Raw genomic sequence first — 21,770 nt, 5'->3', positions numbered from 1 at the left:
GAAAACATGGTGTTTTCTCCCCCTCCTCTCCTGTCCTGTTCCCCCTGCTCCTGGAAGAGCCAGGCCAGGTCCTGGATGTGACAAGCCCTCTGGTGAGAGCCCCTCGGGAGCCACGTCTGCAGCAAGGCGCTGGCCTGGAGAGGCAGGGCGGCCCTACCTGTGTGCTGCGCTTGTCTCCTCTGGTCTTCGGCTGTCCTCTTACTTCTCAAAGCTTTCCCCATCTTTTGCCCTGGTTCACCTTCCCCAAAGCCCTGGTAGCCTCTCTTTAGCCCGGATTTACAGGTGAGGAGCTTGCCGCCGGAAGAGTGGTCGCTCACCTGGTCTGGGCGGGGCACCCAGCAGGTGCTCAGGGACCACGGGCGGCCGGGTTGCCTGGGCCCACGCAGCAGAGCCCTGGCAGGAGCAGGGCTGGAGTCCGGGCCTCCTGGCTCCTGGGCTGCTGCTCACCTCCGGAACTGGCCACGGGCCACGGGGGTGACATGGTAGGGCCCTCCAGAGGGTCAGAGGGTGGGACGCGCCGGTGTGCTGTCCTGGCCAGAAGGGGATGCACACAGGGAGGGGCTCCTGGCTGGCCTCTTGCTTCTCTCACGTTGGTGTTTGTTCCCTGCAGGGTCAGGAGAAGCATGAAGAGTCTTATGCCCAGAGCTTTGACGACCCGCAAGCAGAATTCCACTTCTCAGGGCCGAGGGCCGAGGGCGCCTCCGAGGAGTTGTCTGCGGCCTCCTCCCCCGATCAATCCCCTCCGCCCTGGGATCACGCCCGCAGCCAGGGCCCAGCTCCTGCCTATGTTGCCAGCGGACCCTTTAGGGAAGGCGGGCTCCGGGGCCAGGCCGCCTCCCCTACGGGCAGGGTGAACGGGAGGCTCTTTGCAGACCCCAGAGACCCATCCTCTGCCAGGGGCCTGCGGCGAAGGTTCTACCACCAGGACCAGTCCCCCGTGGGGGGCCTGACGGCTGAGGACATTGAGAAGGCCCGGCAGGCCAAGGCTCGCCCCGAGAGCAAGCCGCACAAGCAGATGGTGCGTGCAGGAGGCCCCCGAGTGGGGCTGGGGCGCTTCGCTCAGTGCTGCTGGGGTCAGGCCCCCTCTTCGGGGACGTTCTTCGGGTGCCGTGGCCTGGAATGTCAGGCTCACGGGGGCCTCTTCTGGGAGGGGTGTGCTGCTGGGCGGAGCTGCTGCCTTTGCGGGTGGAGAGGGCGTGCGGGGGGTGGCGTGAACCCCTGAAGGTTGGTCCTGTCCCTGTTCACTGATCCCTGGAGGTCTCTTTCTTTTCGCCCTCTAGCTCAGTGAGCGGGCTCGCGAGCGGAAGGTGCCAGTCACGCGGATTGGGCGGTTGGCCAACTTTGGAGGTGAGGTGCCAGTCCCGGTGAGTGAGGCGGGGGCCACCGTGGGGCCTGTGTGCGGCGGGGAGGCTGGCGACCGAGGGGTGCCCTGGGGAGGGTGGTAGCTCCTGTGTTAGCCGTTCCGGGATGTTTTCCGTGGGTGGGCGATTCAGTCTCTGCCTCAGCTCACCCCTGGGGGTCGGTGCGTAGCTGATTCCACGCTGTGAGCTGCGGTTTTGCTTCTCGGGGGGGCAGCGTCTGCAGCATCAGCTTTTCACTCAGGCCTTTGGAGGCCCCTGCAGGGAGGAGGTGGGACAGTGGGGCTCTTTGGCTCCTGGACCCAGTGGTTTTTGCCCAGCCATTTGGGGACCCGTTTGCAGGATTCCTACGGGCCTGCGGGCATCAGTGGAATGATAACGAGGTGCCGTGGCCCTGAGCTGCTGTCGTCCATTTTAGTGTGCTGAGGAGTTGTGAGTTTTTTCTTTTCTTTAGGGGTTTGCATAGCCATTGTGTCCAGTACCCCTGTGTTCTCTTCGTCCAAGCTGGAGGATCATTTTATAGTGAAGGTTTACAGCAGTTGTCTCTGCTTTTATGACATTGTATTGTCATATCCGACCAAGATGTTCCTGTGGAAAGTGCCATCCTTTGCTATGGTTCTACTTGAAGATGGAGTGACTTCTCTAAAGCCCGCTTATCCTCAGTAGGTTCTCCAGACAATACAGCTAATGAAAGTAACAGCCCTGGCAACTTGATTCACGTACCCACCTGGGGCCAGTGCTTATTTGCGAGGCTCTGTGTAACAGTGGTCTCGTTGACTGGTTCACGTTGGTGCCAGTGCTGACTAGTCATGAGAGCCCGCTCTCATGTGTCTGAGCCTTTACCCACCTGCCTTTTGCTTTGCTGGTTTGTACGTCTCCCCTCCCACAGGCCGTACATCAGGCACGCTGCTCTCCCCGGCTGCCTCTTCTCTTCTGGAAACCCCATCTTACTCCTTGTTCAGGAGTGGCTCTGTGCTCCCTGATAACATGGTCCTCTGGAAGCTGGCCTGATGCGTGGGTTCTAACATTGAAGGAAGGCTGGCTGTCTTCCTTAGGTGCAGAGCAAACTAGGTTAATTGGATAGAATTTTCTCAACTCTGAGGTTTTCTTCCATAATTGTTATCTTAAAATGTGGCATCTGCTGCTACTTAGCTTTTCAGGAATCTAGCATACAGTGTCATCTGAGTTTTAGCACAAAATTATTGCTTCATTTCATTTTAATGGATTAGCGTTTTAAGCAGTTCCTCATAGAACATTGTAACTCCCTGGGGTGCCACTACCAGAATGGGTTTGGGTTGCTGCTCTGGTGGCTTCCAGTGGTCCTTATTCCCCAGAAGACATGGCACTTTCCCTGCTTTGCTCAGTGGCTATTAGTTGGGACATTTATTATTCTTCAAGTATTAGATGGAGATTCTGTTCTCTCCCCCATTAGTTTGAGGGCAGGAACTGTTCTCTTCTTACTTTGTAGTTAGTCTTTCTCTGTAACCTGTAATCCTCCTCCCCTCACTGCAGACCAGGGCTCACCACAGAGCTCTGTCCCCGTAAGGCTTAGTTTGACTGATGTATTTTAGAATGGGTGTAAGCCTCTCTCGTGAGTCTTTGCCAGGGTGGGGTAGTGGAAGAACTGTTTGGAAAAAGTGGTCAGGATGAAGGTCGTGATGGCCAATTAGTATTTGATGGAAGTCCTGGTGAAGCAGGCAAGAGTCAGGCCTTTTTGGGTGGTGGGTTAAGGAAAGCAGACTGAAGTGAAAGCGGTTGTATAGGAAGGTGTGTAGGACAAAAAGTCAACTTCATTAAAACCAGGGTACAGGGCTCCCCTCAGGGTGTGGAGGACGTGGGCTGCCAGAGGGAGCTGGGGTTGGGGTGAGGAGAGACCCTGGTCTTTGTAGGGGCTTTGCACCATCAGGAGCCTCTTGAGCCCGTGCTGACAGCTGCCTGATGCCTGGAGCCGCCCTTCAGAGTCTGTGCTGGAGATTTGCTCACAGCTGTGATTCGGAGCTGCACACGTTGCCCAAGCAGTTGGCAGCTCATGTTTCAGGATTAGAGGTGGCAGGATGGGAGTAAAGAGGAGCCAGGTCTGGAAAGAACGTGCAATTCTGGCCCCAGAGGTGAATTCTGGGCCTTCTACCCTATCCAGAGGTTTTCAAACTGGGGTTTATGACCCTTTAGTGAGTGTGAAATCAGTTTAGTGGGTCAGGACCAGCATTTAAAGAACAAATTAGGGGCTTCCCTGGTGGCGCAGTGGTTGAGAATCTGCCTGCCAATGCAGGGGACATGGGTTCGAGCCCTGGTCTGGGAAGATCCCACATGCCATGGAGCGAATGGGCCCGTGAGCCACAACTGCTGAGCCTGCGTGTCTGGAGCCTGTGCTCCGCAACGGGAGAGGCCACGATAGCGAGAGGCCCGCGCACCGCGATGAAGAGTGGCCCCCGCTTGCCGTAACTAGAGAAAGCCCTCGCACAGAAACAAAGACCCAGCACAGCCATAAATAAATAAATAAATTTAAATAAGTTGTAACATAGTGGTTCCCTTAATAAATTAAATAAAATCTTTGACATGCGTTCATTTAAAAAAAAACAAATTAAATAGAATGGAATTGAATAGAAAAGGATCAGAATTAGTATCATAGATCCTTAGAACGGCACATGTTGCAAAAATATTTCTGTTTCAGAGGTCTAAATATACTATTGATGTATGTTCTTCATTGCATTGTGAAGTATATGGCTTACTGGTGGGTCATTATCTAAACAGTTGGAAGTAACACTGCTCTACTTTCTTCTCCTAGAACATACTTCTGGCCTTTCTTCCCCTCATGAGGGTGAGATGTTTTTGAGGTGTAGACTAACAGACTTTAGGAAGTTGTTACACTGCAGGTATGAGAGAAAAGGATTGCTCTAGATCTCAGAGGGGTAGGATTGTATTTGGGAAGGTCAGCAGCAGGTATTCAGCTATATAGAGGCAGAAGGCAGGGGCTTTCCATTTGGGTGGCTCATTCTGATGCCGAGATGGCGCAGGAACTCTAGGTCTAATTTGGCTGTGGGACATTATGGCTCTGATGCTGTGGGCATGGTGATCTGTGGATATTAGATTTTGTTGGAGAATGAAATGAAAGATAGCATCAGATACTGGATTTGGGGTCAGAACTGGGCTTTAGGTCATCATAAGATTTGGGTTATAATTCCGGCCCTGCTTCCTATGGCCTTGGGTCTTGCCTTGGTTTGCCTTTCTGTGAAATAGGGGTCTTGCCATTGACTCCAATGGGAATATTTTGGTAAATGTTCCATGTGTATCTGCAAAGAATTCTGGCATTGTCAGGTGCAGTTTATCTATCTGTTTAGTCTAGTTTGTTACTCACATTAATCAGATCTTTTAATGATTTTTTTGGTATGTTTATTCTTTTGTTCTTTTTTTAAAATTCTTTTTAAAATTCTTTTTTAAATTAATTTTTGTTGGAGTATGGTTGCTTTACAATGTTGTGTTAGCCTCCATTGCACAACAAAATGAATCAGCCATACACACACAGATATCCCCTCCGTTTTGGACTTCCCTCCCATTTAGGTTACCACAGTGCATTAGGTAGATTTCCCTGTGCTATAGTATGTTCCCATCAGTTGTCTATTTTACACATAGTAACAATAAAGTATAGGTGTCACTCCCAGTCTCCCAATTCCTCCCACCCCACCTCTTCCCCCTTGGCATCCATACATTTGTTCTCTACATCTGTGTCTCTATTTCTGCTTTGCAAATAAGATCATCTATACCATTTTTCTAGATGGTATGTTTATTGTATCAGCTATCAAAAGAGACATTTAAAAGTCTTATGCTATGATCATGGATTTACCTACCTCTTAGTTCTGTCAATTTTTGCTTTAACGTTTTGAAGCTGTGTTATTGGTTGCTTACAGATTTAGAATTCTTATATCCTCCTGGGGATTGACTCCTTTATTATTATGTCTTACCTGTCATCTCTATGAAAGTCTACATTGTCTGATATTAGTATAGCTGTTTTCCAGCTTTTTTTTGGCGGGGGGGGGTGGTCAATGTTTGCATTGTATATCTTTTTCTTTCCTTCTCCTTTCAAACTTTTGTATCCTTATATTTAAGGTATGTGTTTTGTAAGCAGCATATATATATTTTCTTTTCCTGTGATTTAGGTACAGACATTAATCTTACTCTTATAATGTGAGTATTAGGTTCATTTACATTTAATAGAGTTGCTGGTGTATTGTGGTTTATACTTACTGTCTTAGTCTTTGTTTACTGTTTGACCCATCCATTCTGTTCCCTTTTTTCTCTTCTGTCTTACCTTCTTTTTAAAAATTTTTACCTTTTTTTTAATTGAGGTATAGTTGACGTATAATACTATGTAAGTTTCAAGTGTACAACATAGGGAGTCACGATTTTTAAAGGTTAGATTCCATTTGTAGCTATTATAAAGTATTGGCTATATTCCCTGTGCTGTACTATATATCCTTGTAGCTTATTTATTTTATACATAGTAGTTTGTACCTCTTAATTCCCTACCCCTTTCTTCCCCTTCCCCCTTCCCTCTCCCCACTTGCCTTGCCTTCTTTTGAATTAATCAAATTTTTTATTGTACATGTTTTCTCTTTATTAGTTTGTGTGTTATTATCCTACTATACTTTTAGTGGTTTCACTTGAGATTACAGCATACATTCTTGACTTACTACAATGTAATAGAAGTGATTATTTTTACTACTTCCCCAGTAATGCTAGCACTTCAGAACAGTTTAAATCCCTTCTTTGTGTGTGTGTGTGTGTGTGTATGTTAATGTGGATATGTATTTTGTTTCTACACATTTTATATTATATACTAAATTATTAAGATATGCTAAACCTCACAAGATGTTATTTCTTTGTATAGCCCATATGAGTTTAGATTAGCCACATATTTACCCTTTTTGTGCTTCTTTCTCCCTTTAGAATTACTTTTGGGGTAATTTTCCTCATCTCTGAAGAACTACCTTTTCTCTTTTTTGTAGTGCAGAGCGGTAATCATTAATTCTCTGTTTTTATTTGTGTGTAAATGTCTTTATTACACTTTTGTTTTAGAAGGTATTTTGGCTGGGTATAATACTCCATGTTCAAAATTAATTCTTTTGGACACTAGCAATATTATTCCATTGTCTTCTTTTTTTTGTTTTGTTTTGTTTTTGTTTTTTGGCCGCACCATGTGGCATGTGGGATCTTAGTTCCCTGACCAGGGATTGAACCGCGCCCACTGCAATGGAAGTTTGCGCTTAACCACTGGACCACCAGAGAAGTCCCTCAGTTGTCTTCTTAACTTCCATTGTTTCTGTTGAAAACTTAGCTATTCGTTTTATTGCTGCTCCTTTGTAAGTAATTTGTATTTTGTCCTCTGCTTTTAAAATTTTCCTTTTGCTTTTGTTTTCCAGCAGTGTGGCTGTGACATGCTTGGGTATGATTTACTTTGTTTTTATCCTGCTTGGGATTACAGAGCTTCTTAAATCTGTGCTTGATGTCTTTCATCAATTTTGGAAAATTCTGGTTATTTCTTCAATTATTGTTTCTGCCCTGTTCTCTTTCTCCTCTCCTTCTGGGATTCCAGTTACACATATGTTAGATTTTTCCCTTCTGTCCTGTGTGTCTCCTCAACTCTTTTCTATATTTTTCATTTGTGCTTCAGTAATATAGGTTCAGAGGAGATGTCTTATCATCTCCTCTGCACCTATGAAATGAGGGAGAACTGGACGATTATAGAAATGAGACCAACAGATAAAGTAGGCACTAGAGAAAACTTACCAAAAGGAGTTGAGCACTACGTGCCTGACTTCCTGAGGGTACACGCTGCACACTTGCTGTCACTCTAAGCAGCCAGCGCTCCTCCGGTGCTCTCTGAGGCAGCAAGACAGATGCCCTGTAGGTCCAAGAGCAGTTTGTGCCCTTGGCAGGGGTGAGGGAGCATGGTTTCTACTTTTTCCAGGAGTATACTTTAAAAGGGACTCTTTTGTCTATTTTTTGTCGCTTAGAGCCTCTGTGAAGGAGATTAGGGCAGTTATAATCTCCAGTTACAGATGAGGAAGCTGAGCCACAGTTGCCAGTCACCCAGGCCCATATGTGCATTTGTGACGGTCCTGGGACCAGGGCTGAGGAGGCCTGTATCATACAGATGGCAGTCTGAGCCTGCCGCCCCTGAATTCGTCCCATCTCCCCTGAACCAGCAGAGGGGCGGTCAGGTCTTCCCCCCCGCCCCACTCTGGCCTAGTCCTGAGAACCGAGGAGAACACTCTACAGGGAACTTCCTCCACCGCTCCTTCCTATTCGCCTTCCTGCGATGCCGTGGGTTGCAGCCCCCTCCCAGGCCCCCTCTTCTTCCCGGCGCCTGGTGCTGGCACAGCGTGGAGGATGCAGGTGATGGAAGAGAGGGTGGAATTACTAAGGGTTCAGGAACACCTTGAAGAGAAGGAAATATCCTTGTCCGCTGCCTTTTCTGCGTGGACTTTGTCTTATCAGATCAGAAGGATTGTTGGACGTGTTGAAAAAGGGAGGCCTGAGAACAGTGCCTGGCACGTGGGTGGTACTGTGTGGGTGAAGCTGTTTTACCCTCAGATTTGGCCCTTGCTGCTGCAGAGGACCTCCGTCCGGCCTTGCTCTGTAAACATGCCTGGGGGTTCTGGCAGGTTAGGCACCCCTCACTAAGCCTCCTCACAGACGGTGCTGTTTGTTAGAAGGTTTTTATTTACTTTTTTTCTTAACCGCTGTGTCTGTGTGGGCAGAAGGCCAGTGCTGCTCAGGGGGCACTCATTTGGCTCTGAGGACCCGCAGAGGGACTTCGGGGAGGAAGGAGCTGGGCCAGGGGCCTGGGCTCCCTGATCAGTCCCACAGCCTGGGAAGCGGCCCAAAGCGCTCCCACCCCCGTGGGCAGACCCTGCTCCTTGCCGCTCCGCACTCCCACTGCGTTTCTTGCCTGCAAAGTCTCCGTTTGTGAGAGAAATGTCAGGAACTTTCTTGGAAAGGGCTGGCGCCTTCTCACCGGCTAGGATGGCGGCCAGGCCGCTGACCGGGGCCATGGGGCCGTGGAGCCGGTTCTGCGGCTGGTCTCCTCTGGGACATCCGTGCGGGCCGGGCCGGGCCTGCCTGTGGATCAGAACTTGGACAGGCGCGGTCCTCAGGGCTGGGGGGCTGAGGTGGAGTGGATGGCCTCAGGTGACACCGGAGAGTGAGCGAGCATGGGCTCGGGCTGTCCTCACCAACACGGGGAATCCGAGGCAGAGCCGCTGATCTTCCCGGAGCTGCCTGCAGGTGCCACCCAGCTCCGGGAGAAGGAAGAGCCTGGCTGGGCTCTGCCCTTCTCTCTCTGCAAGGTCCTGAGAATCCTTTCAGGTCAGCCAGGTTGGGGATGGCGGGAGGGCCAGGAGCTCGTGAGGTCAGGGCTGGCGGGCTGGCGGGGCTGCTCTCGCCTCCGGGGCCGCGGTGGGGAGCCTGTCGGTTGGCACCTCCTCGGGCCTGGCACCGGGCAGGTCCTGAGGGAGCTCGCAGGGCCACAGAAGGAGCCTGCGGCCTGCTTTGTGGAATGTTCCCTCCGTGATTCGGTGTTCAGTGACAGGTCCTTGGCCTTGGAGAGCTTTGGCTCTGCCCAGCAGCCCAGAATGGGCCAGAGAAGAGGTTGGCAGAGCGTGTGAGGGGGCCCAGCTGGGGGCCCTGCAGAGAAGGGCGCTCGGCGTCTGCTCGCAGTGGCCCGCCCGGGTCACCTTTGACACGTCTGCCTCTTTTGTAGGCTTGTCTTTGGACTTGATGTAGGCAGAGAAAAATCTAGAGGCAGAGAGGCATTGGTGAAGGTCGCTGCAGTTTGAAGGTTAGCGTTGCTGTTGCCATTAGTTTGCTGAGTCGGACAGTGTGCTGAGCAGGGTGGAGGGGGGTGAGCGGAGGGGAGTCACTGTTTGACCGGGGACGCAGCTCTGTGCCCAGTGTCCTCCAGGGCTGGGTTGGGGTGTCAGAGGGAAACAGGCCGTGGCAGCTCCATCCCAACGCACCAGGGTGTCCTTGGGGGCATTTCCAGATGACCGTGGCCTCTGCTCTGGTCGCCAGAACTTGCCTTATGCTTGCCTTATGCTGACCCACCAGCAACATGGAGTGTTGAGCACTTGAAACGTGGCTGGTCCAAGCTGAGACATGCTTCGAGGATGAAACGCACATTGGATTTTGAAGACTTAGTCCAAAAAAAAAAAAAAAAGTAACATCTTTCTAACGATGTGTATATTGAGTACTTGTTGAATTGATAATATTTTGGATACACTGGGCTAAGTAAAATATATGATCAGAATTCCTTTCACATGCTTCTTTTTGCCTTTTTTAACATAGCCCCTAGAAAATTTAAAATTATATATGCGGCTGGCAATATATTTTTTGGGCAGCACTGGTCTAACCCTTTGAATAGGAGAAAGGACAGTAATAGCGAACACCTGAATAGTGTTGCCTTATGCCCAGCCCTACTGGGGGTGCTTCACTCTTATTCAGCTGTTTAATCCTCACACTGACCCACGAGGCAGGAGCTACCGTTACAGCCGGCAAAGCAGAGGGTGCACGGTTGTCTAATGGTGCGTAAAATGTACTGTAAAAACATTTTTAAAAATTGGATTATCTTCTTATGATTTTTAAAATTTATTTTTCATTAAATAACTTTTTCAGTAGATTCAATAATAATTTTCATAAAAGTAATACATAATCATTGTAGAAAATTTGGAAAATGTTGAAGCATGTGCAGGTTTCCTTGCCCGGGGTGAGACTCCCAGCCCCCCAGGGCTGTGCTTGCCAAGGCCCGCTGGTCTCAGGGCATCTTTGGTATCTTCCCTGGGTCTTTGCTGTTCCTCCTGCTGTGGTCAGCGTGCTCCTCCAAGTGTTCTCCACTCTCTCGGCTAGTGTGCTCCCGCCCCCCAAGCCAGCTGGAACTGTATTTAAAGTAGAGGAAATAGGCCCTGAGCCAGGCTCCTGGGCTTTCTGTGTGCACTTAGTGGCACCTGCTGGGCTCCTCAGGCCTCTCCTAGACAGTAGGGATCATCCACTTCCAACCTCTGGACCAATGAGATGTTAATAAACCTTGATTTCAAACGGGGGCCTGGTACCCCATTGTCCTTAGACCACTGTCAGTGCCTGTGGGGCCTTCCCCGCAAGTGAGGGCTATAGCCTGAGCTCCTGGGAGTCCCCATGGCTTTTGCAAAATGTTCCAGTTCCCACCAATGACTGCTTTATATTGCAGTGGTAATGCCTCTCCTTGCAGCTTCAGTGAACTGGATTAGAGAATTCTAGAGTATTGGAGGCTCTTCACACAGACTGTGAAGTGGGCGGCTGCATCCCAAGGGGATGCCCAGTGTTGTCAGGATGTCCTTGGCCTGCAACCATTCCTGGTCCACATTCCATTTGTGCTGCGTCCCCCCCAATGCGTTTCCCCGTCGTACGTTGTTTTGGGGTGTGTGTTTGTCGCGTAAGCCTGTAGCGAAGGTGATGGAGGTGGCGGTGGAGGAGGCTTTTCCACCGAAAGCACCAACCTTGAGCCAGGTCTTCTCTGAAAGCAACAGCTGTGTATCTCCTACCTTTTTATCCCCTCCCTTTTCAAGATGTCTGGAGTGTCAGCGAAGGTCCCCAGGGGCAGGGGGCACTCCCCAGGGGAGCGAGGCAGGTGTCTGTGTGGGGCTGCTCCGGGCCTCGTGGGTGGAGGGCAGTGGGCAGCCCCCGAGAGAATGCCCAGAGCCCTCAACCTCCTCCTTGCAGGTCTGGCCGTGGGTCTGGGCTTCGGGGCCCTGGCCGAGGTCGCCAAGAAGAGCCTCCGCCCTGAGGACCCCTCAGGTGAGCTGGGCCCTTGATGGGGAGGGCAGGGTGGGCCCTGAGAGTTGGGCCTGTCAGCTCCCAGCTCCCACCTGCGTTCCCCGAGGGTTGGCCTCCAGGGGCATCTTTCATCTTGTGTTCCGTGTGAATGGCAGCGCTGGAGTTTGAGGCCTGAAGGCTCTTCTGTTCCTGTCCCGGCCCACGTTGGCTCACCCAGCCGTCCTGGTTCCTCCGGGCCCGCACACCTTCCCTCTTCTGATAGGAGCCTCAGGTTAGGCCCTGCCTCTGCCTCTGCTCTGCAGAGCTGCTGGGACCCCAGGTCTGGCCAGGTCAGGTGCCCAGGGCTCCCCGTTTGGCTGTGGTCAAGGGGCATGGGAGCTGCTGGAACAGACCCCATGGGGCCCCCCATTCCCCCATCTCGTGACCTGGGGTGACCATTACCTCTCCAGCTTCAGACGCTTTGTCTCTGAGGTGAAGATCATGACTCCTCCGTCCCCTTCCTCCCAGGGTCAGCCCGGGGTCAGGTCAGAACGCTCAGTTCCCCCTTGTCTGGGTGGCCAGCTGTGGGCGGTACTCCATGGAGAACATTCTGCAGACTGGCTGCTCTGAAACCTGGGGTGCTTATGACGCTCTGATGATGGGTCAGGGGGCAGCTGGAGGCTCCATCCACCTCCTACCTGGTCCCCTCCCCCAGGCTTGTCCCGGTGTTGGGGGGAGGCGGCTAGGCAGGTGCAGGGCGCTTTCCCTTCAGCAGGGTCCTGGGGGCTGTTGAGAGCAGCCCTGCTAGAGCCATCTGCTTGGTGGATGTCTCAAAGTTTACTTGAAGTTCTGGGCTGAGTGCCCCCTGCCCCTCGCCCATTCAGGGACATCAGTTCATTCACCTCATCAGTTGACACCTCCTCCCCCCTTCCCTGGGGACCCTGAGTGATCCCCACTGGCCTGCTGTGCTGTGGTCCCTGAGGCCCTAGTTACAGCCTGGGGGCCCCGAAGTGGGGCCTGCCAGCCACCTGGATGGCCCCGCTTCACCTGCAGAACCCTCTCGAGGGGATGAGGGGCCTCCGCGGAGAAGGCGCTAGCCTGTCCTCCAGGCCCCTGATTATGTGTGTGTCCTTGGAAGGGACCGGAGAACAGAGAGGATTAGGGAGGGTATTTTTAGTGTTGGTGCTGAGACTGGGAAGTGAGAAGCCAGCGTTCCCCAGGCACAACCTCTCCCATCGTCCCCCCCTAAACTGGCTGCCCTCCGTTCTGCCCCGTCCAAGCAGGAAAGAAGCTATACTGGCCCCAAGGTTACAGCTGGTGTCCTTTGCCAGGGAGGCGGTGGCCCTTGTTGGGGGTCAAGGGGCCTAGTACCACTGGCCCAAGAGCAGGATGTGGGGCTCAGGCCCAGAGGGACGTGCTCTAGCTTCCTGAGCAGGCCCGGGAACCCCTGGGCCTGGAGGGCACCGACCAGCCTGGCCTAGGCCTCCCCAGGGAGCCTCTCCTGAGGGGGGGCCCGCCCACCACGCCCTTGGGCACCCCTGGCTCCCCCCGGGTTGTTTTCAGAACCAGCCTTGCCCGGGCAGGGGCCCAGACTCCAGCCTGTGGAGACTGGCCAGCCGTGAGGAGCGGCTCCCTGGAAAGCGCAAGAGGGCCGGGAGCCGTCCCTGAATCTCAGGGGCGCTGCTGTCTCCCGGGTCTGCTGTGTCCCTAGGGGAGAAGATCTCCCTCCTCCTGCCTGGGCCGTGGCCTTCTCTTCCAGCATCTCTGCCCCGCCCACCTCTCCTCAGGGACACAGGCCCAGGTCCTGGCCCACAGGGCCCAGGGGCTGGGGAGGGCAGAGCGGACATAGAGGGCCGCCTGTCCCTGCTGCTGCCCGAGGTGAGGGGTGATCTGGGCACCCTTCTTGGCCTAGACACCCTGGAGTGGTCCTGCCCCGGGGCTACAGCTTTCTTGACCCCCGGCAGCTGGGCTTCTTCCTGTGGAGCTGAGATCTCTCCCCTTCCCGGGACCCTGTCCTGCTGTCCGGGACCCTGGGGTGAGCCTAACCCCGCGCAGGCCTAACAGCTGCCCTCAGATGTGGGCCCTCAGCCTCACATCCTCCTGCAGCCCACCCACCCTGGTATATCAGAGGCCATGCTGGACACGGCCCCGGACGGAGGGCAGTGGCATGACGGCCACCTCCCGTGTTCCCCCCTTGGGGACCCACCTCAGACCCACTCTGAGCGCTGGGCCAGGCCCGTGGTGATGCAGGCTGAGGAAAGTGCCAGGCTCTGTGGGGGGCAGCCCTCGGGGGTTCCTGATCTAACTGGGCTCACAGGACAGAGGGCAGGAAAAGCACCGACTGTCACCGGGTCACCCCCTCCTCATCACCTTGAGTCACCACCCTGCACCCTCCCACCCCCGACTGTGCTGAATGGAGGTCATCTGCACACCTGAGGTCCCTATGCGTTCTCCCCGGGCCAGCTGGCACCAGCCCGGTGAGGCTGTCCTTGACCCTGAGCTCCCCTCCCTCGAGGACTGCGCTCTCACTGCAGCCAGTGGCCGCAGGTGACTGTGCAGAGACTCCAGGGGTGCTGGTGACCTTTGTCCAGGACACTGAGGGGCGAGGGACAGGGACTTGGCAGGGGCTGATACGGAGGGAGAGGCCCCGTGGGCGAGCCTGTGTGTGTGTGTGTGTGTTGGGAGGGTGTTCAGGTGGGCCCGGGGAGACCTGGGTGGCCCCGGAGGGCCTTCCTCGGCATCTGGGAGGTGGGTGTGAAATGTGGGTTAAAGTTGCATTGCCGGTTTTGTGGACCCCCGGGAGGAAAGACGTTGACTGAGCCCTTTGTGTCAAGCTCTGTGCTGGGACTTTACTGCATCTCATTTAAAACGTGTGAAACCCTGACGTCTTGTTATTGTCCCTGTTTTTACTGGGAGAACCAGTGGTTTGCCAAGACCCACAACCAGGGGCGGGCGAAGGGGCCTCTGGGGGATCCCAGGCCCAGCAGCCCCGCCTGAGGGAGGCCATGGTGACTTTGCTCCTCTGCAGGGAAGAAGGCCGTGCTGGATTCCAGCCCCTTCCTGTCAGAGGCCAACGCGGAGCGCATCGTGCGGACGCTGTGCAAGGTGCGCGGGGCAGCGCTCAAGCTGGGCCAGATGCTGAGCATCCAGGGTGAGTGCGGCTGCGCGGCCTGGGCGGTGAGGCAGCGTGGGGAGGGGAGCTGGGCTGAGCGTCCAGAGTGAGTGCGGCTGCGCGGGCTGGGGGCGGTGAGGCAGCGTGGGGAGGGAGCTGGGCTAAGCATCCAGGGTGAGTGCGGCTGCGCGGCCTGGGCGGTGAGGCAGCGTGGGGAGGGGAGCTGGGGGGCGAGCAGTGGGGGGCGCCGCACTTGGCCCCACTGGGAAGGGGTGGGAGGTTTCCTGCCCACGGGCTTCTCTTGCTTGAAGCCTGGCTGTTAACCCACCTGGGATGTTGAAAAACAGCGTCTTAAATAGGAGCCCACGGTTGTTTTTCTGGCTTCTTTCTGAGTGTTTTGACATGTCCAGAGGTCCTGGCGTCTCAAAAGTTGGGGAGAGTCCAGCTGACGCGCCCCGGCGCCCCTGCGTGGTGGTCCGAGGGTGCTGTTGAGGGAGCTCACGGGCCTGCGGTGGCGTGACGCTGGGGCCTGGGCTGTGTGGCCCCGAGGAAGGAAGGCGGGGGGAGGCGGCAGCGGCTGAGCCGGAGGCTGGCTCATTGCAGCCCCCAGAGCAGAGCTGGGGTTTGGGGGGCCCTCGGGGCTTCTGATGGTGCCTCCCAGGGAGGAGCACCCGAGGGGCTGGTGTCCTGAGTGGGAGCACAGCCAGTCCCCCCAACAGGCAGTCAGATGGACTCACTGAACTGGCCAGGTGCAGGACAGGAATAACCACCCAGGCAGGTGGGGGCAGGCACTGCCTGTGCCTGTGCGGACTCCCGAGCGGCACGCGCCCCTCGGAAGCCCTTCCGTGCGTGAGCCCCGCCTGTAGGACGGAGAGCCTCAGAGATGCGGTCAGGGCTCTGCAGGAGCGGCTTCATCGAAGGATTCTTTCTGGTCTCAAACAAACTGAAGTCAGCCGCTGTCCGGCTAGTGAGCTGCGTGTTGAAGCTTCTGTGTGCATTACAGAGTATTTCCGAAAGCTATTCAGCGACGTGGGAAGTACTCGTGAGAAACGGCTTCAGGAGGGGAGTCGGCCAGAGCGTCTCCAGGCAGCGTGACTGCAGTCAGGGAAAAACGCATAGGAAAGGGTCAAAACGAAAAAAGAGAATGGTAGTTCTCTGTATGTAGATTATGGGTATTTTAAACATTTCATACACTTTATTCCCTAAATGTGTTTCTTTTATAATCATAAAAAGCTATGCCTGCTCTTTCTAAGGAATCCACCTCCTCAGGTCCCTGGGTGAGTTCAGAGGCCCCGGCACACGCTGCCCCGCACGCCATCGGCAGGGCCCGGGCTGCACAGATGCACCCAGCGCCCGGGTGGGGAGGGGTGCCGTGGGCCGGGCTGCGGGAGTCTCGGATTTGGTTGTTGGCCGAGGTGGGCCAGGAGTGTGCACGGGTCAGTGTCCCTGCATCCCCTCTGGAGCCTTGGTCCGCAGTATCAGGGGTCTGTGTGCCAGTGGGGAAACGCTCTGTGGGAGCAGGGAGAATCCGAGGCTGGGCCTGCTGTGTGGCATTGGGCCTGTGCCTCATCTTCTCTGAACCTTGGGTTCAGCGTTTGAAGGGCAGAGCGGCACCTGGGCCTCCTCCCAGGAGACCTCGCTGGGCAGGGGTGATCGAGGTGGCCTGTGCGCCCTCCTTCCAAGGGGTCAGGCTTCCGCTCTCTGAATACTCTGCTGCCTTCCAGACGACGCCTTCATCAACCCCCATCTGGCCAAGATCTTCGAGCGGGTCAGGCAGAGTGCAGACTTCATGCCACTGAAGCAGATGATGGTGAGGCCGGTGCGGCTCAGGGTCCGGGTGCTGGCAGCCCTGCGGGAGGGTTAGGGGGAGGGCACCTCAGGGTGTCCCCGGCTGTGCTCATGGCCCCTCCCTGGCCTCCCCCTCCAGAAAACTCTCAACAGCGACCTGGGCCCCAACTGGCGGGACAAGCTGGAGTACTTTGAGGAGCGGCCCTTTGCAGCCGCCTCGATCGGGCAGGTGCACCTGGCCCGCATGAAGGGCGGCCGCGAGGTGGCCATGAAGATCCAGGTGGGCACCCGGGGTGTGGGCTCGGTGCCCTCAGGGGCTGCACAGGGCCGAGCCGGGCCCTGCAGTGAGGGGCCTCTGCACCCCACGTCCCCTGTGTGTCCCCGTGCCCAGGGCAAGGCCTGGGTCTCTTCACTTTTGTCCCGGCACTTGGTCAGCGGTGGGTGCTGAGAAGTATTTGCTGAGTGAGTGACTGTAGGAGGGAGGACAGCCTCCCAGCATGCTTGGTTTGGGGGCGGGGCAGGGACTGGGGACAAGTGACTGTCTGGGGCCTGAGCCGCAGGGATGGGGATGGGGGAGGGAGTGGTCGGCAGTGGAGAACAGGGTCGTGGTGGGCCCGGGGGTCACGGCAGCACTGGGGGGTCTTGGCTCTGCCTCGCGGAGGTGCGGGGTCCGGGAGGGACACAGCTGGGCAGCTGGTGGGTGGCAGGAGGGCGGGGGCCCCGTGGGGCCCTGCTGTGTCTGTCTGCCTGACTTCCCTCTGTCCCCCGCAGTACCCTGGCGTGGCCCAGAGCATCAGCAGTGACGTCAACAACCTCATGGCCGTGCTGAACATGAGCAACATGCTTCCAGAAGGTCTGAGGCTGCCGCTGGGCAAGGGCAGGCTTGTGGGCGGGCTCTGGGGACCCCGGGGGGCCTCCCGGGGAGCCCCCAGTCCCCCTGACGCCGTCCTCCCTGGCCCAGGCCTGTTCCCTGAGCACCTGATCGACGTGCTGAGGCGGGAGCTGGCCCTCGAGTGTGACTACCAGCGAGAGGCCGCCTGTGCCCGCAGGTTCAGGTGCGGCTCCAGCCTCGGGCCCTTGCCTGTTGCTCCCGCTGGGGAGACAGAAGGGGCGGCTTCGGATAGCCCGTCTTGGGCTGAAGGCCCCCCCGGCTCTGAGGGGCGATGGCTGGGGTTGGGGCCTGAGGCCGGAGCCGTGTCCCGCCCAGCTTGGGGCATGGCCCTCCGCCTGGGGGGCTCAGCCCCTTGCTGTCCTGTGTGTCGCCCCAGGGCGTTGGTCGGGGTGGGGGATCAAGGAGGCCTGGGTGTCACCTCCCACCCACCCCTGCCAGGGAGCTGCTGAAGGACCACCCCTTCTTCTACGTGCCCGAGATTGTGGACGAGCTCTGCAGCCCCCATGTGCTGACCACGGAGCTGGTGTCCGGCTTCCCCCTGGACCAGGCCGAGGGGCTGAGCCAGGAGATCCGGAATGAGGTGGGTCACAGGGTGGCCCTGGAGCCCCGAGGCCCCCCTGTGGGGCAGAGCGGGCAGGAGGGCTGCTGCGTTTCCCCACCTGGTGGTACGCTTGGCCTCAAAGTCAGCTCTGGGCATGAGGCAGGATGGGGTGGAAGATGGGGAGGGAAATGGGAGTCAGGCTTCCCCGGCCCAGATCCAGGGGCCACCGGGTGGCCCGGCGCTGGTGACGAGGACCCACCCGGCCCCCAGATCTGCCACAGCATCCTGGTCCTGTGCCTGAGGGAGCTGTTCGAGTTCCACTTCATGCAGACAGACCCCAACTGGTCCAACTTCTTTTATGACCCGCAGCAGCACAAGGTGAGCGCCCAGTGGGGCTCCCATGGGGAGCCTGAGCTCCGCTGGAGCAGGGTCCGAGATCTGGGGGTCTTGGCCCCCTGCCGCCCTGTCCCCCCAACCCGTGCTCCACTCGGGCAAACCCTCCCCGGTATCGCCCGTTCCCAGGTGGCTCTTCTGGACTTCGGGGCAACTCGGGAATATGACAGATCCTTCACGGACCTCTACATCCAGGTAGGGGTGGAGGCAGGGCTTGGCCTTGGCCCATGTTCTCCTGAGGCTCAGATGGGAGGCTTGGGACTCGGGGACGGGCGGGCGGGCTTCCGTCCTCATGTCCCTGCCTGTCCGCAGCGTTTGGTGCCCGTGGATGAGGCCGCAGCTGCCTCGGGCTCAGGGGAGTAAAGGGGAAAGGTGGGTGGGCCGGCAGCTGGCCTGTGTGGGGAGGGGCAGGTGCTGGCTCCCTGGACCCTCAGGAGCTCCCCCTCTGTGTGCTGCCCACGGTCCCCTCTGCACCTCCGCCCAGATCATCAGGGCTGCTGCTAACCGGGACAGGGAGGCCGTGCTGAAGAAGTCCATCGAGATGAAGTTCCTCACCGGCTACGAGGTCAAGGTGAGCCCCCCGTGACTCTGGAGATGCACAAGGCCTGCTGAGCCAGACTCAGCCCCAGGCCGACTTCAGTGTGTGTGGGGAGGGTGAGCCATGGACTGCTTTTCCCTTGAAACCTGAAGGGAATCTCAGTTTACAGATGCATGAGATCAGAAGTGACAGCTGCTCTCGAGGGTCTCCACAGGGCCCCTGGGCCGGCCCCACCCCAGCCCCTGGGCTGAGGGCCTCAGAATGCCGGGGGACTGGTCACCAAGCTCTTGTTTTACGCCCCACTGCAGCCCATTCGAGATCCCAGTCACTGGGCTCATCGTGTTGTCGCTCAGGGCCGGGTGGGCAGATGGGATGGCAAAGCGCAGCCCTCACTCGCTCAGGCCTCAGCAGGGAAAGGGTGAGGGGAGTGCTGGAAGTAATCGTAGCAGCCCTCTACATGAAGGGGCGAGCATCTGTGTTCCTGTCACTTCAGAAAGCAGCACTTTCCTCTCCTGATGACAGTGGGGAAGGGTTGCAGACACACAGGTGGTCTCAGGTCTGCCACCTACGAGGAGTGCAGAGGCTCAGGTCAGCTCAGGCCTACAGACTGTTCTTTTTGGAATGACAGGTGTTTTGTAAAAGCTTTGAATTTGAGTGCCCCCAGGCAGGGTCACACCCTGCATTCGGCTGCAGACGCCGCCACTTCCTTTCTTCTTACACCGAGCCCAGTTCACACATTAATGATGTTCTCCTGGCCCCGTTCTTCAGTCTGGTTGAAACACTCACCTACCTGGCCCACTCCTCGGGGAGCACTCAGCCCAGGCCCCGTGACGGAGCCCTGGGCTGGTGAGGGCTCTTCGATCTCACCTCCGTTCGCCTCCCTCCAGGCCATGGAAGATGCCCACTTGGATGCCATCCTTACCCTGGGCGAGGCCTTTGCCTCGGAGGAGCCCTTTGACTTTGGCACCCAGAGCACCACCGAGAAGATCCACAGCCTGATCCCCATCATGCTGAAGCACCGGCTTGTCCCGCCGCCCGAGGAGACCTACTCGCTGCACAGGAAGATGGGGGGCTCCTTCCTCATCTGCTCCAAGCTGAAGGCCCGGTTCCCCTGCAAGGCCATGTTCGAGGAGGCCTACAGCAACTACTGCAGGAGGCAGGCCGAGCAGCAGTAGCCGCAGGCCCGGCCGCTAGGCGGGACCCTCCGTCGTCCTGCCGCTAAAACTAGTAGGAAGCCGGTGGTACCCACGCTCCGTTTAAACTTCACCCAGTGAGAGGGGGCCGCGCTGCTCAGAGCCCGTGGCCAGCACTTATACACGGTTCTCATCGCTGAGTGGGTGTGGGGTGAGAGGCGCCAGCACGGAAGTGCAGCCCCACTGTTGTCTGGCAGAATCTGCTTATTGTTTATTCATCCTCTGAAATGACTCTCGATAAAAAGACGATTTTATTTCCTTTTCCTTTTTGTAACAGGGCTTTTTGCTAATGTGAATGGTAACCAGAAGATGAGAGTTCTCCTTTTTACTCCCTGCCACCAAAAAAAAACCAAAAACGAAACAGAAAAGCCTTTTTGGATTTTATGGGGTGTGTAATACAAGGTTTGTGTGTGTGTGTTTCTAGAATGAGATTTGTGTTTTCTGCCTTTTCCTCTCCGGCTTGGATCTGCACGTGGGAGAAGTGCTGATCTGAGCAGTGCCAACAAGCACTACTTCACCAAGCGAGGCCCACCCACACCTGCTTCTGGCTGGTTCCTAGAGGCTTTTCTTGACAAGCAGAGGTTTCCAGAGAACTGCTGCCTCCTGTGGGGAGGGGCAGGAGCCGCAGAAGGGGAGAGAAAGCCACATGCTCTCTGGGTGTGTGTGGGCCCTTCTTCCCGCTCCGGCGCCTGGGCCTTTTGTGGAAGATGACGTGCACGTGTCACCTGCTTGGACCCAAGGGGTCGTTTCAGGCTGTTAACCTCTGTACAATTCTTGTAATTGTCTGATTTACTTGTTTCAATTAAAAAAAAAAATCCTAGCACTGTGGATTAATTCTTTCACTTGTAAAGGATTCTGAGCTGATGGTGAGTGAGGGGCCCAAGGTCAGCGTCACACCCTTTCCCGCCTCCAGACGCTTCTGCAAGGTTTGCCCCTGTTCCCAGCGTGAGGCTCTTGGTACCTGAACCTGGAAGGCTCAGCCCATATTCCTCGTCGGAGAAAGGGTGCGGGGAGGGGACGGCACAGCTGCCAGGTCCCTGCCGCAGCAGCTTCCCAGGCCCCACGGCGCAGAGGCGGAGAAGCCACAGCTGCCCCAGAGGCTGTATGACGCGGTGCTGGCAACCGCGGGAAAAGGTCGACACCAGCCCGCAGGGCGAGGGCCTGGCTTGAGTGGCAGTGACACCAACTTCAGGGTTCAGGCGCGGCTGAGGAGCACTTTCCCGGGGCAAACTTCATTCCTCTGTCACGGGGGCGTTTTGAACGTTCAGGCGGGGGCCCTTCTAACGGACTGCGAACACCTTGAAAGGTGCGTCAGATGGTGAAATAACGCGGAGAGATGGCAGTGGTCCCAGATGCATCCTCATAGAGTTTTGGGTTCTTAAAGGAAAATTCCTTTCTGCGGTTTGGGATTGACGGCAACAGACACGCTGGACTCCGGGACAGGATGCAGAGGCCGAGGTGGTCTCTATGACAGCCGCTGGGGGACCCTTGAGGTTTAGCCCTGAGCCCAGCACCACGCGCCCATCTGCGGTCGGAGCTTCCACAGCCCTTTTAAAGAAAGAATGTACGTATTCTAGTTACGCATTAACTCCTGGGACGCTCAAAGTGGGCATTTTTATAGATGAGGAAACTGAGGCTCAGAGGTTATGGTGAGCTGGCCGGACGTCCATGCTCACTCTAGTCCAAGCCAAAGGCTAGCAAACTATGGCCCCTGGGCCAAACCACTGCCTATTTTCGTAAGTGACGTTTTCACGGTACTGTCCAAGGTGGCGCTTGTGCTACGTGAAATGGAACAGGGAGGGGGTCTCAGAACAGTTATTTAGCTGAAGCCAATTTAAGATTTCCTTTGTTAAGAAAGGCCTTGCCTGCGTCTCCCCAGCTGTGTCATTCTAACTCAAGAGCTGCAGCACAAGTCGTGGGAAGTGTCCGCTGCTTCTCTGCAGGAGGAAGACGGAAGATCAACCGGCTGCCCCGTTTACAGTCAGCGTTGGCACCGGCAGGGAAGTCTGGCTGGGGGCGGGCCCTCAGTGCAGTGGGCTCCCTGCTGGCAACGGCATACAGCAGCGCCGCCCACAAACGAGGGCACGGCCTGGCCTTGCACACTGAGCCAATACCAGGGAAGTTTTGACCAGAAGAGGGGAGTTGAAAGCTTGAAGAGAATGGAACACTATG

At 56.1% G+C, this 21,770-nt stretch overlaps 1 protein-coding gene across 3 annotated transcripts in view; it reads left to right on the top strand.

The window, feature by feature from the left end:
* The window catches only part of COQ8A (coenzyme Q8A), a 50,626-nt gene extending 30,216 nt beyond the window's left edge, over positions 1–20,410 (top strand). For all 3 annotated transcript variants that reach the window (XM_068541729.1, XM_068541727.1, XM_068541728.1), the window contains 13 exons: positions 611–1,018; positions 1,281–1,347; positions 11,109–11,183; positions 14,170–14,292; positions 15,978–16,063; positions 16,181–16,321; positions 16,813–16,894; positions 17,003–17,096; positions 17,372–17,513; positions 17,745–17,852; positions 17,997–18,062; positions 18,352–18,438; positions 19,293–20,410. In XM_068541729.1, the coding sequence (XP_068397830.1) occupies positions 611–1,018; positions 1,281–1,347; positions 11,109–11,183; positions 14,170–14,292; positions 15,978–16,063; positions 16,181–16,321; positions 16,813–16,894; positions 17,003–17,096; positions 17,372–17,513; positions 17,745–17,852; positions 17,997–18,062; positions 18,352–18,438; positions 19,293–19,580 (1,767 nt within the window). In that variant the 3' untranslated portion in view covers positions 19,581–20,410. The remainder of the gene's footprint in view (positions 1–610; positions 1,019–1,280; positions 1,348–11,108; positions 11,184–14,169; positions 14,293–15,977; positions 16,064–16,180; positions 16,322–16,812; positions 16,895–17,002; positions 17,097–17,371; positions 17,514–17,744; positions 17,853–17,996; positions 18,063–18,351; positions 18,439–19,292) is intronic.
* The last annotated feature ends 1,360 nt before the right edge of the window (positions 20,411–21,770 follow it).

The sequence above is a fragment of the Eschrichtius robustus genome, chromosome 3 (assembly GCF_028021215.1).
Source record: "Eschrichtius robustus isolate mEscRob2 chromosome 3, mEscRob2.pri, whole genome shotgun sequence".
Classification (NCBI taxonomy): Eukaryota; Metazoa; Chordata; class Mammalia; order Artiodactyla; family Eschrichtiidae; genus Eschrichtius; species Eschrichtius robustus.
Note: the sequence above shows the minus strand (reverse complement) of the source record. Positions and strands in the feature narration are given on the sequence as shown.